The sequence below is a fragment of the Triturus cristatus genome, chromosome 7 (assembly GCF_964204655.1).
Source record: "Triturus cristatus chromosome 7, aTriCri1.1, whole genome shotgun sequence".
Classification (NCBI taxonomy): domain Eukaryota; kingdom Metazoa; phylum Chordata; class Amphibia; order Caudata; family Salamandridae; genus Triturus; species Triturus cristatus.
The window spans coordinates 434,476,872-434,490,629 of NC_140590.1; the positions used below are offsets into that span (position 1 = coordinate 434,476,872).

The 13,758-nt window shown below is 38.4% G+C and overlaps 1 protein-coding gene across 8 annotated transcripts in view; it reads left to right on the top strand.

The window, feature by feature from the left end:
* Positions 1 to 13,758, top strand: part of LOC146809887 (manganese-dependent ADP-ribose/CDP-alcohol diphosphatase-like) — a 286,591-nt gene that overhangs the window by 87,650 nt on the left and 185,183 nt on the right. For all 8 annotated transcript variants that reach the window (XM_085616741.1, XM_085616737.1, XM_085616739.1 and 5 more), the window contains one exon: positions 1,890 to 1,973. In XM_085616741.1, coding sequence (XP_085472867.1) covers positions 1,963 to 1,973 — 11 coding nt within the window. In that variant the 5' untranslated portion in view covers positions 1,890 to 1,962. The remainder of the gene's footprint in view (positions 1 to 1,889; positions 1,974 to 13,758) is intronic.

Consider the following 13,758-nt stretch of genomic DNA (forward strand, 5'->3'; position numbering starts at 1 on the left):
GAAACCACTTTTATTGCAGCCAGAAGGACATATTGATCTTCCACTAGTGGTTGATGAGCATGCTGGAAATAACTACGCTGCTCTGTAGCTCGGGTGGAACTGTCACGCCTTCCAACACACAGAATGCTACTGCACAGAGTTAACACCTCTTCAACTGCGTCTACCTTATGATCTTTATGTACCGAATTCAGTATCTCTGTACTACAAATTTACCAGCAGCTGTGCCCGCTCACCAGCAACTCCATGCAGACAGACATTGACTGTAAGACAGAAGGGTAGGAACAGCCGGTTGCCAGAAAAACAACATACAGTCCATGAAGCACCACAGACATGAGCAATGTTTAATGTGGATTGTTAAGAAGAATAGACAGTTCCCAGTTCGAACTAGTGTTTGGTGTGGTTTTCTGACTAACTGTTAAAACAGAAGTACAATAAAGACACTGATATACAACTTCTAATTTAAAGCAGTGCCTACTTCCAAAAGCTGCATTGAGTTCGCATGATATCATTACACACTGGTCAGACTTCAACAGTGTAGTGCCACTGCAGTGACCTTGACCATCGAAGCACTTATGTAACCTATTTTTGAGTCAGAGAATTACAGCCTTAAAGTATTAAAGTACCTGAAGGAATTAGCTTAAACGTGTGAATTGTAGAGTTATATAGAAGATAAGATTGCTTCTGAAAGCTTGCAGGCAAACAATCCGACGTATTACTTATAAAAGGAGTTTCCACCTCTTGAAGATATGCTTAATATCCCCACGAGATAGAGACCCACGGAGCGGCAAAACGTGCACTGGGCATTGATGATTAAAATTGAATGCTACTACTCTACAGCTTGCTGTCCAGAGCATGACACTCTCCTGAGGTGTATTCACTCACCTAGTCATTCTTCCTTCCACCCATTTTGTTTTACTCATTCTTGCATTCCCTAATCACCAGTTAGCACCACCACTAACCCTGGGCGAAGTACTACGCTATGCTCACGTAGTTTGCACTACTTTGCGAATTGCACATAGTACAGTGCAAACACGCGTAGCGTACCGGTCAATTTTTGCTTGCTCGCGGTCCACAACGTCAAGTTGGCGACCGCGAGTGAGCAAAGTGACATCCCGGCGAGACATTTTCCTCGTTCGCGATCAGCAACATCAAGTTGCCGATCACGAGCGTGGAAAATAAACCTCCCGGCGAGATTCTCAACGCGGGGAGGTCAGGTTTCTCATGAGTGGTCGCGTATGCTCGCGGCCGCTCGGGATGAGAAACTACCCTCCTGCGTTGAGAAAGCTGCCGCTCGAGTAGAAATCTACTCGAGCGGCAGAAACGACCACTTGCACTGTGCAAGATGCGGTTTGCATTGATTGCACAGTGCGGACAAGCATCCGGCACTGCAATCAGTGCGAACATCATTTTGCACAGTGCACTATGCAGTTCGAGTAGCTCGCGTAGTGCGAAGTGCACTTCGCGTAGCTACGCATAGCGCTACTACGCGAACGACACCCAGGGTTAACCACCACAGATCAAAAAAAGTTACAAATTTCTTAAGAAGGATTTTCCATTAGAAAAAAACAGGCCTGTCGGCACAGCTGTGCATGTTTTAGTGTGGGGGCATCACCCATTGTTAATGTATTTAGGCTGTGGATATTTTTGTAGTCCCCTCATCAACCTTCTAAAATAAACTTAAGCTGTGTGTATGTGGGTGATCTGTAAAGTATTTTTTTATCCTGTTTTTAACACATACTATTTGGGAATCATATTTGTTGTATGAAGTATACTTCTCTCTAATGAAGGGTGTGATAGATCGAAATTATATTTTGCAGCTATTACAGGTATGTTAGCGCTTGTATTTCTGAAGCAATTTCATGAGTTTAATCTTTTTTCTATTAATGCAGGAATCCAATTGAAAGAAGAAATTTCACATGATCAATATTAACTCTCCAAAGACTTACACGTTTGTAAACAATCATGTTCCATAGGTAAGAATATTGTACTTTTGATCTGTAAAGTTGATAAAAGAAATGTAATATTTTTAAGAATTTACTAGATCAAGTGCTCACATTCAAGTTTATCATGCAAGGGAATTTATTTCTCTTACCTAACTGTCTGTGTAACTCCACCCGCAAACCCCGCCCCAAAAAGAATGTCTAAAGTACGAACAAGTCCTTGATAACTCATGTTATTTGTCTTGTAAATGAATATCATTTATAGCTGGTCCATCACCCACAATGGAATATTTTTCACTAACTGTGTACCTAGTAGTATTTTAGATATACCAGAGACTGACATTTTGAGAACCATTGGGGTAGACAGTGACCAATTCTGAATCGTATACTTTGTATTGGCCAGCTGCTCGGTGTCTCCCCACTTCATTAATGCAGATGTACTTCTGGATATATTGCATCCTATAGGCGTTATAAAACTGCACAGATGTACATACTATACAACTTTACCGTTGCTACTGCATTTTGTTTCCATACTCGAGCTTCCAGATTCCAAGGTTAGAGATAAATTCCAATCCCTCGCAAAATGGAGTTTGATCTCCGAATGGAATTCTGAGTAGGACGATACTTTTGCGTCCACACTTTTTTCCCACTACGATTCCGTCAGCAAACCCCGGCAAACTTTAGTGCGGGAACACGCCCCAAAAAATAAGAAAAGCTTACGGAATTCAGTGCTATAAATACTGATTACACTTGTTAATCATTATCGTCATGTAAAAAAAAGTTGGAGTTGGATATATTTACTGCACTCTGTAAATAACCCACCCAAGGATATCCGTATTCACTGCATGCCGTAAAAAGATCATCTGTATTTCAAATAATTCAGCAGTGGGTTAGGTCATTAAGTGTATGCAAATTCCTGAGCTGGAATGTCATGGAAAAAAACCTCAGAATTCAGATGGGTTTATGTAATTCCGCATAGAAATCTGGCACGAGTAGCCATGTGCTTGCATCGATTATCTGCTTTAGTAATAAAAACAACAATAAACTTTTTTAATTGTGCTTCAAAACTTTATTCTATTTCTAAGGCTGTAAATAACAGATGTTGTCCATTGGGTTTGCAGATACGCAGGTTTTTTGTTTATTATTTATTTGTTCATCTGCCAACTACTTCAGATGTACTGTAAACAGACCCAATAATGAAACCACAAGTGATTGCTTATATAGTCACATGATCTATATGTGCAATTAGTGCATATTTCCCTGAAGAACATTGAAAGCAGGTCCCTGCACTCTCTTATCATTGCCGTAGCTTATTGCATATGATCGTAATGTCTGGTGCATATTTGATCATCATCAAAACTTTCACCGTTACATTATTTGGGTCATCGATCCTTTTTAAGCATAAAAATGATTTCAAACTCATTAAAAAATACTACAATGTAATTCATATGATCTGCAAACAAGCAATTGATAGTTACAATGTACACAGATTAAATGCCAAATTACAATGATTAATTTAATCTAAGCATACTAAGGGGCTTATTATGAGAACGGCGGTCCTGGGACCTCCGTACTCGCGGTGGCGGGCCGACCACCACCACACCTGCGGGTCGGCCTGTCATATTCTGAGAGTGTCAGTCGGACCACCACAAGAGCGCCACCTCTGCCGGGATCAAGGATCCCACTACGGTTTCAGTGAGGAAAGGGGCAGGTATATGCTGGCGGTACCAGTGCGGCACCGCCGAGCATATTCCGATTTGCATATCCACCACCCATTTCACGATTGGAAGCCCGCCATGAAAAGGATGGTGGAGATGCTGGTAACCTGCCGATTCCGGGCCTGGGGGTGTATGCAGGGAGCACATCTTGTGCACCCCTGGAATTGCACCCTTGCACAGTGTGGCATTCATGACATGGTGCATGCCAAGCCATGCAGGAACGTGCTGCAGACACTCTCATGGCAGCAGTCTGCTGTTAAGGCTCTCCTATGAGCCTAATACAGCTGCCGCTAAGAGAACACCGCAACACCACCCTGGATTGAACTCGGAATCTGGCAGGCGGGTGCGCAACAGGCTTCGCGGTCCTCCTAGCAGTTCTGGTAATTGGATCAGGCCTACATCCAGCCTCTTTCTTTTGTGGAATTCAGATTTTTCCATGGTTAACATAATCAAATGCTGCTTTTAAATCAGTAAAGTATGTATTGATTTTCGTAGTCGCAGTGTACTTTGCCAGGATAACACATAACCTAAAGCATTTATCGATTGTGCTAGCTCCTCAGAGGACATCAACTCGACCATCTCTCTTAATGCTCTCCTCGTCGACCCAGATCTGGAGTCTATTAAAAATAAATCGATCTTCCAAAACCCTTTGCCCACTGATCCAGAAGGGTTGTTAACTATATTTCACTGGGTCATTCTTCATACATTTCTTATACAAGAAAATTATTATAGTCCTTAACTATGGTAATGGTATTATTATCCTTGACTTCACAAAAGATTTTATTAATACTGAGTTGGACTATCCATATTAAAGGATCTTCCAGAAAGGGGTTAGTCTGTATAACACCTGTTTGCCTGCTTGTTTCTCTTTAGTACACTGAAGGCATTTTAAAACTTCAATAAACTAAAAGGGAAGCTCTCAGAACCTGTATCTTTGGAGCATCTGGGATTCTATTATACTACATTGGATTCTGTAATCCCCGTATAAACGGTATTCTCTAATTTCTATATAATCAGTGACTTATGACGCACACAGTCGACGATTACTTATATATATAAGGGATGCAATAGATATATTTCACGAACAAGTAGTTGCTGGAATCAAACAACTGAATCACAAAGTACAAGGAGCTAAAAAAGAAAAACACAACAGACAACAATACCAATACCATCAACTTATGACCAAGTTACATAACAACTCCCAAATCATTGTACGAAACTCAGAAAAGGGAGGAAACCTAGTAATTTGGGGCAAGGAGGATTATGTGGCGGAAGCCATGGGACAACTGTCTGACAGAAATTGTTACAGAAAAAGTGATGCACTATCTCTAAGGGCCATTACAATGAATATTGGCATGGAAAAGTGCTGGACTAATAACAATGCAGGAGTACAAATTTCTGAGAAACGACAACCCAACAGTTCCCATGATCTAGTTTATTCCCAAGATCCATAAAAACCCATTAAAAGCACCAGGACGACCTATATTATCAGCACGGAATAGTCTCCTAGAAAAATAATCTCAATATGTAGACTATTTTCTGCAAGACCACGTTCAACAACTCCCATCCTATATCAGAGATTCGGGTGACTTTTTGGTCAAAATTAAGAATTTTGGGTGGCAAGAGGACTTCCTGTTATACACAAGCATAAACCATCAGGACGGAATAAGGGCTTTACAATATTATCTAAATAGTAGACCTGTTCAGATGTTACACCATAGTAAAATGCTTGTGAATATGGTCGAATTTTGTTTACATAACAACGTTTTTATGTTCCAAAATGTACTATACTAGCAACTACGGGGTGTAGCAAGGGGGGCCAGCTTCTCCCCCAGCTATGCTTGTCTCCACATGGGCTTGTGGGAGGAGTTGGTACTAAAAAAAGCCCATGAAAGGTATTTTAACAACAATGTCAAGCTGTGGTTGCGTTTTATAGACAGCCTTTTTATAATTTGGCAAGGGACTTTGGCAAGGGACCTTGTCAATGGCGCAGGAATTTGTGGAGAGACTTAACAATAATGACATGAATTTGAATTTTACTGCAATAATCAGTGCAGAATCAGTGACATTTTTAGATGTTCAAGTTTATGTAGGTGAGGGAAAGATTGAAACCAAAGCATACAGGAAGCACATTGCAGGCAACTCAGTGTTGCATGCAACCAGCTCCCACCCTCGACATCTTATACAGAGCATCACCTACGGGCAGATGCTCAGGCTAAGGAAGCTTTGCAGCAACAATGAGGACCTCAAAACAGCACAACAAGCTAGTAAAATCAGATTCCTAGCAAGAGGCTACTCTAAGAAATGCATTAATTTGGCAATGACCAAAAGCAATGCAGTAGCCAGGTCTGATCTCCTTTCAAATTTGAAGTCGCTAAAACATACACAGCCAGGTGAAAGATCTGATATGGAATCAAGTGAGAGTGAAGAGGCATTCAGGATGATTTTAAACTTTAGCAGACAGGAAAAGGGGATCAGAAAGATTATCAAAAGAAACTGGCCCATAGTCCTCAATGATCCCATCATAGGACATTTGCTGCCTACCAAACTAACTTTCACCCACAGCTGGGTCCCATTAATGAGGGACTGCTTCATAAGAAATAGAGTAGATAGACAGACAGGAACCACATGGCTTACACAACGGAAAGGATTTTACAACTTTAAAACGTGTAAAGCTTGTCAGTATGGTATAAACAAAACATCGTACTGGGTTCAGCAGTCAAGAACGGGCCATAACCAGGGCACTAACATGCAAGACTGATCATGTTATTTATGTTTTGGAATGTTCTTGTGGCCTGCGATATGTGGAAAGTACAAATCTCCAGGGCCACAAAAGAATACTTCAGCACATACGTGCCATCAAAAATGAGGATCAGTCTTACCCTGTATCCCAGCACTTTGGAGACAACCACAACTCCGACCCAAAAGATCTTAAGTACTATCTTATTGACTCTGTCCCATCTAACAAAAGAGGAGGCAACAGGGAAATGATTTTACGGAAGCTAGAAACCCGATACATCTAGACCTTGATTGCAAACACCCGGGTGGATTAAACGCCACTTGTCTTTAAGTAGGGTTGCGTGAAGTCAAGTGTACAAATCAGAGGTACCGCTTAGTCAAATGAGATAATGTTTTTATATAAGGTATTTTATACTATTGACAAACCTAGCCGCCCCCTCCCGATCGATTTCACTGTTGTTTAATTCAATTTCAGTTTTTTCACCTTGGTGTTATATGCACAGGCACTTTTATACTTTTAGCACTAGCACTTTATATAGTCAAAGATGTTTACAATATGAATGTTTACAGGCACTAGGACCAAACGGTCTTGTGTATAAAATGCATTATACATAGATTTTGAAATAGGATTTTTAGCTATTTATGTATTAAATTATTGAATATGGAATTTTAATAATATTGCTAATAAGAAAACCCAGCCGATGCTCTTTATCAAGCCCTATCTAAATTAGTAGATGATTATTGTATTTATACAATTATTCAATCTTGTAAATTCAGGTATTCATACCATTATTGTAATGCTGTGATAATAACTAGAAACTATCGAAATCAGCGACAACCCTAGTAGGGTTCTAGCAAAACATGCAAGTATATTGTCTATGTCTATGAGCACGGCTGACAACTGCTGATGGAAAAATAAAGGAAATGAGTTGCACTTATCTATGGTCCGTGCTCCAATCTTTGTTGAGGATTCGCAGGCAGTGGTTGGAGAGATCGATATATATATATATATATATATGCATGATTTGGAAAGGTACCCCGGAAGCAGCGAAAGCTTTTACTAATGTGATCAACCATAATAATCTGAACCTACAATTTACTGCTGATATCAGCAAGTCTTCTGTCCAATTTTTAGACGTAGAAGTGTACATTAGTGAGAATGAAATTCAGACTAGGCTACATAGGAAGTTAACGGCAGGGAACTCAATCCTACACGCAAGTAGTGCCCACCCTGGTCACCTTATTAAGAGTATACCTTACGGAGAATTTTTACGTATGCGCAGAATCTGTAGCTCTGATACAGATTTAGAAAAATGCCAAGAAGAGGCCCTAAAAAGATTCCTTGCTCGTGGCTATTGCCTAAAAGAGTTAATACAGGCCAAAAGTAAGGCAAATAGTCATACTAGAGAGGAATGCTTAAACACTACTGCTACATCTAAAACTAAAAGTTTAAAAAACAAAGGTTAGGATCCACATAATAGCCAAGGAGGAATTAGACTTATAACCACATACAATGTAGAAGAAAAGAAAATTAGGGGAATTATAGTTAAACACTGGCCTCTATTAAAAACCGATATAACTTGAGCCCCTCTTCTTCCTGTAAAACCTGTTATCACCTTTAGAAGAGCTCCCTCAATGAGAGTCTAATCCTGAGGTGATAAATTCTACTAATTGGCTATCTAACAAATCGGGTTTTCACAAATGTATTTCATGCAGGGCTTGCAAGTTCGGCATTAACACTACAGAATATATGAGCGTATTTGAGAAAAAACCTATCAAAATTCAAAATCTATTTACTTGCCGCACTGACTATGTAGTATACGTGTTGGAATGTACTTGTAAAATGAAGTATGTGGGAAGTACTAAATTACAGGTGTTCAATCGCACCCTGCAACATCTAAGAGCAATAGTCAATTCTGACGATACTTATCCGGTAGCACGTCATTTCAAATTAGTTCATAATAAAAACTTGAATGACTTGTGTTACTACGTCATTGACTCTGTAAAAAAGAACATAAGTTGGAATCTAAATACATTCTTCTTTTAGATACCAGAATCCCGAAGGGACTTAATACAGGAGAGGATTTACACAATTTTTTATAGGGTCTTTTTATAAAGTACTTTATAGGATTTTAATTCTTTTTATGTATTGATATATAGGTATATCACTCAAGGGTAACTGCATTTAGGCCTATTGAATTACTATATCCATTGTAGATAGGAACTTCAGATCTGGTGGAATCTAATTTTATTTAATTTGATGATTAAATATGTGATCATGAAAGTTTTTTAAGTGGATTATGTTTTATCATCTCAAATCCAATGAATAGATCTTGTACTTTGAGTTAGGAACTGTCATTCTTCAGCATCGAATATATATTTGATTTTGTCAATTATATAGATTTTTTTAAGCACTGTTTTTCATTATTATTGAGATATTGGATGTAATATGACGATATTATCATTTATGTGGTGAATATTACATTTGCACTATGTTTGCACAGTAAGAAATTATAGCACTTGCACTTTATGATGGTAGGTTGTGACGTGTTTGGGATTGTTTAAATTGAGCGAAATTCATATAATAGGGTATTTATCGTGTCACTATGACAATAATTATACCCGTGATGTAGGCTTTAATTAACAGCTTATTCATCAAAGTAATTGTTTCATGCATTATGCACTTTTACTAAAAAAGTTTGTTTACATATTTAACTATGAGAATGATATATATTTTTAAGTTATTTATATATTTATGGATTTTAACAGGTATTTCTGGAATTGAAGTATTTTGTTTAGCTCTATTTTCAAATGCAACGTAATTGAAACCGACAACATCCAATCACGCACTGTATAAATATCATGTGTTTTACCGGGGGGTCATGTGATCAAGGCTGTGTGTTCACAGCCGAAACGCGTCATGCTGACCGTGGAGACAATAAATTAAGCACGTTATACTTTTGGCGCACTTTGTGGTCTGTACCTGTTCAGCAATTGAAACACAGGACTGTTGGAGAAAATTGCTATTTTGGTGGATTACGGCCGTTTCCGCCATTACGGACCCTCCTCTCGTTTTTGGGCTGGCTCAGTATGCGGTTGACCTCGCTGATGCGACTTTTTCATTAACCCGGAAGGAGTAGAAGATTAGCCAGCCCCCCGCATCTTGGACTGCACAGCACGCGTGTCTGCGAACTCGGAAGAGACTTGGTGAACCTAGTGGATGTCGGAGGACGTTTCAGGGAATACCGAGGATCTCTAGTGGTAAGCAGACATTGCTTGATGAACTTTTGAAATAAGCGGGTGAGAGGATTGTGCCTTCAAATAACTTTCTATGCGACAACACGCTATAACAATATTAGCGTGACTGCTAAATTAATTTATACTCCACTAAATATGTTAACGTCAGCGGAGACGCTCCGGAGCCGTGAGGCATTCGCAGATGCTCTGTTCCTAAACTTGCCGAGTATGAATGACAATATTCGAGCAAACCACACAGAAACTAATTCCCAGAATGACGTTAAAACATTAATAAGGAAATTGGAAAAGCTGCTTCGCATTGAAATTACCAAGTGGTGGGAGAAACGCTCATTGGAGCAATACAAGGAAGTGGGACGTGTACCACGGGGGTTAAGGGTTCTCATAGCACCATCATTTGAGAACCCCAACCCCCTAATGTTGAAAGAATGGGCAACTAATAACTTAGAAGCATCGATGAACATGATGTGTATCCTGATTAAGTATGCCGAAATAGACCGCAAGGGAATTTTAAAAGAATTGGAGCAACTGAATCAAGAATTAGACCAACATGAAAATCAAGAGTTTGTGAAGAAAAGTAGAGCTGAAATTACTATCCGATTGGCAAAATATGAAGAGACAATAAGAACTCACAAACAATTCAAATTTGCGCGTGACAAACGTGATTATGAAACAGGCAGAATTTTCACGTTTGGTTGCAAATACGATACAGCAAAAAGACAGGCACTAGTTGAAAAAACCCCTACAGCACCTGTTCACAATATTACTGACAATGAGGTGTCAGATGTGGAGTCTAGTCCAGCGACTAGTAGTATTGATTCGGAGGATGGAGAATCAGTAAACATAGCACCAGCTCAAGCACTGACAAAATATTCACCTTCAGAAGAATTGGGTTTTTTAATAGAAGACCGGCGTCAAACCCTACGGCCGCGGACACAGCAAAAAGATGCAGTAGTAAAAACGAGCGGCGTAAACAAAGGAGGAAGTGCAAAAGGGCGAGGCTTCGCCAAGAGAGGCAGGGGGAAGAAATGGTAGCCACAAAGTCTACAACCACAATCCCTGACAATACTGTGGTAAATCTATCAGATACGGAGCTCACTAAAGCGGAATCTCAGCTCTTATCTTTGGGTCTGTCTTTTTGCCCACATAATAGTTTCAACTATGTTCAAACTCGAATTGATGTCTTCAAATTTATACGCAAACTTAAATTACAAAATATTTCAAACTGAATAAATTACAAGAACAAGCAACAAGTATTTCTATGACGCAACAACCCACGAGCAAATTTCAAGTAGCAGATACTGGTATCCTTAAAACTATACATGCCTTATCTACAGATGGAGAAAGTAATATGTGTTCCACACAGGAGAATTTGGCATCTATGGGTATATTAAGTAACCTGCCATGCAACAGCCACTTTCAACCTCCTTCTACGTTCATACCTCTCATGCCTAAAGACACTATTGACACTTTCAATTATATAGTGGTTGAAGAATTGAAAACATTACAAACTATATCATCTCGCAAACAGAAGAGATATAAATATATGGAAGCACAATATGCGAGATTAATGAAAAAACTAAGAAGCAATTCTAATTTAATTATCAATAAGGCCGATAAAGGAGGCAATATTGTTATTTGGCCACATACACTTTATATGGAAGAAGCAAAGAGACATTTGGATGACATTACATGTTACAGAAAAGGCTCTTATATAGACATCAAAAACCTCAAAGAAACTGTTTTTAAAGAACTTAATCAATGGAAGAGAGAGGGCCTATTGAGTAAACAGGAATTTGGTTATCTTAAAAATGAATTCCCAGTTACACCTACTCTGTATTTTATCCCTAAAATACACAAACACATTTTACCGGTACCAGGACGACCGATTATTTCGGCCCAAAAAAGTCTCCTGGAACCAATGTCTAAATATGTGGACCATTTTTTACATGAATCAGTTGAAAGTTTACCTTCTTTCATAAAAGATACAGGGCATTTTTTATCTAAGTTGAAAGAAGTTAAATGGGAAGAAGATTATGTTTTAGTGGTCATGGACATTTGTACCCTATATACGAGTATTCATCATGCTAATGGACTTAATGCTGTTAAATATTTTTTAGACAAACGTGATATGAATTATAGTCAGCATAATGGAATGTTATTACGTATGATACAGGTCTGTCTAGAGAAGAATTATTTCTTGTTTAATAGAGAGATTTATCAGCAGCAGAGAGGAGTCGCCATGGGGGCATGTTTCTCCCCAACATATGCCTGTTTACATGTTGGGTGGTGGGAGGAACATGTCCTCAGGGGCACCCGTAAAACAATATTTGATTCCAATATAATCAGATTTTGGCGATTTATTGATGACATCTGCATGATTTGGAAATGTACCCCGGAAGCAGCGAAAGCTTTTACTAATGTGATCAACCATAATAATCTGAACCTACAATTTACTGCTGATATCAGCAAGTCTTCTGTCCAATTTTTAGACGTAGAAGTGTACATTAGTGAGAATGAAATTCAGACTAGGCTACATAGGAAGTTAACGGCAGGGAACTCAATCCTACACGCAAGTAGTGCCCACCCTGGTCACCTTATTAAGAGTATACCTTACAGAGAATTTTTACGTATGCGCAGAATCTGTAGCTCTGATACAGATTTAGAAAAATGCCAAGAAGAGGCCCTAAAAAGATTCCTTGCTCGTGGCTATTGCCTAAAAGAGTTAATACAGGCCAAAAGTAAGGCAAATAGTCCTACTAGAGAGGAATGCTTAAACACTACTGCTACATCTAAAACTAAAAGTTTAATAAACAAAGGTTAGGATCCACATAATAGCCAAGGAGGAATTAGACTTATAACCACATACAATGTAGAAGAAAAGAAAATTAGGGGAATTATAGTTAAACACTGGCCTCTATTAAAAACCGATATAACTTGAGCCCCTCTTCTTCCTGTAAAACCTGTTATCACCTTTAGAAGAGCTCCCTCAATGAGAGTCTAATCCTGAGGTGATAAATTCTACTAATTGGCTATCTAACAAATCGGGTTTTCACAAATGTATTTCATGCAGGGCTTGCAAGTTCGGCATTAACACTACAGAATATATGAGCGTATTTGAGAAAAACCCTATCAAAATTCAAAATCTATTTACTTGCCGCACTGACTATGTAGTATACGTGTTAGAATGTACTTGTAAAATGAAGTATGTGGGAAGTACTAAATTACAGGTGTTCAATCGCACCCTGCAACATCTAAGAGCAATAGTCAATTCTGACGATACTTATCCGGTAGCACGTCATTTCAAATTAGTTCATAATAAAAACTTGAATGACTTGTGTTACTACGTCATTGACTCTGTAAAAAAGAACATAAGTTGGAATCTAAATACATTCTTCTTTTAGATACCAGAATCCCGAAGGGACTTAATACAGGAGAGGATTTACACAATTTTTTATAGGGTATTTTTATAAAGTACTTTATAGGATTTTAATTCTTTTTATGTATTGATATATAGGTATATCACTCAAGGGTAACTGCATTTAGGCCTATTGAATTACTATATCCATTGTAGATAGGAACTTCAGATCTGGTGGAATCTAATTTTATCTAATTTGATGATTAAGTATGTGATCATGAAAGTTTTTTAAGTGGGTTATGTTTTATCATCTCAAATCCAATGAATAGATCTTGTACTTTGAATTAGGAACTGTCATTCTTCAGCATCGAATATATATTTGATTTTGTCAATTATATAGATTTTTTTAAGCACTATTTTTCAGTATTATTGGGATATTGTATGTAATATGACGATATTATCATTTATGTGGTGAATATTACATTTGCACTATGTTTGCACAATAAGAAATTATAGCACTTGCACTTTATGATGGTAGGTTGTGACGTGTTTGGCATTGTTTAAATTGAGCGAAATTCATATAATAGGGTATTTATCGTGTCACTATGACAATAATTATACCCGTGATGTAGGCTTTAATTAACAGCTTATTCATCAAAGTAATTGTTTCATGCATTATGCACTTTTACTAAAAAATGTTGTTTACATATTTAACTATGAGAATGATATATATTTTTAAGTTATTTAT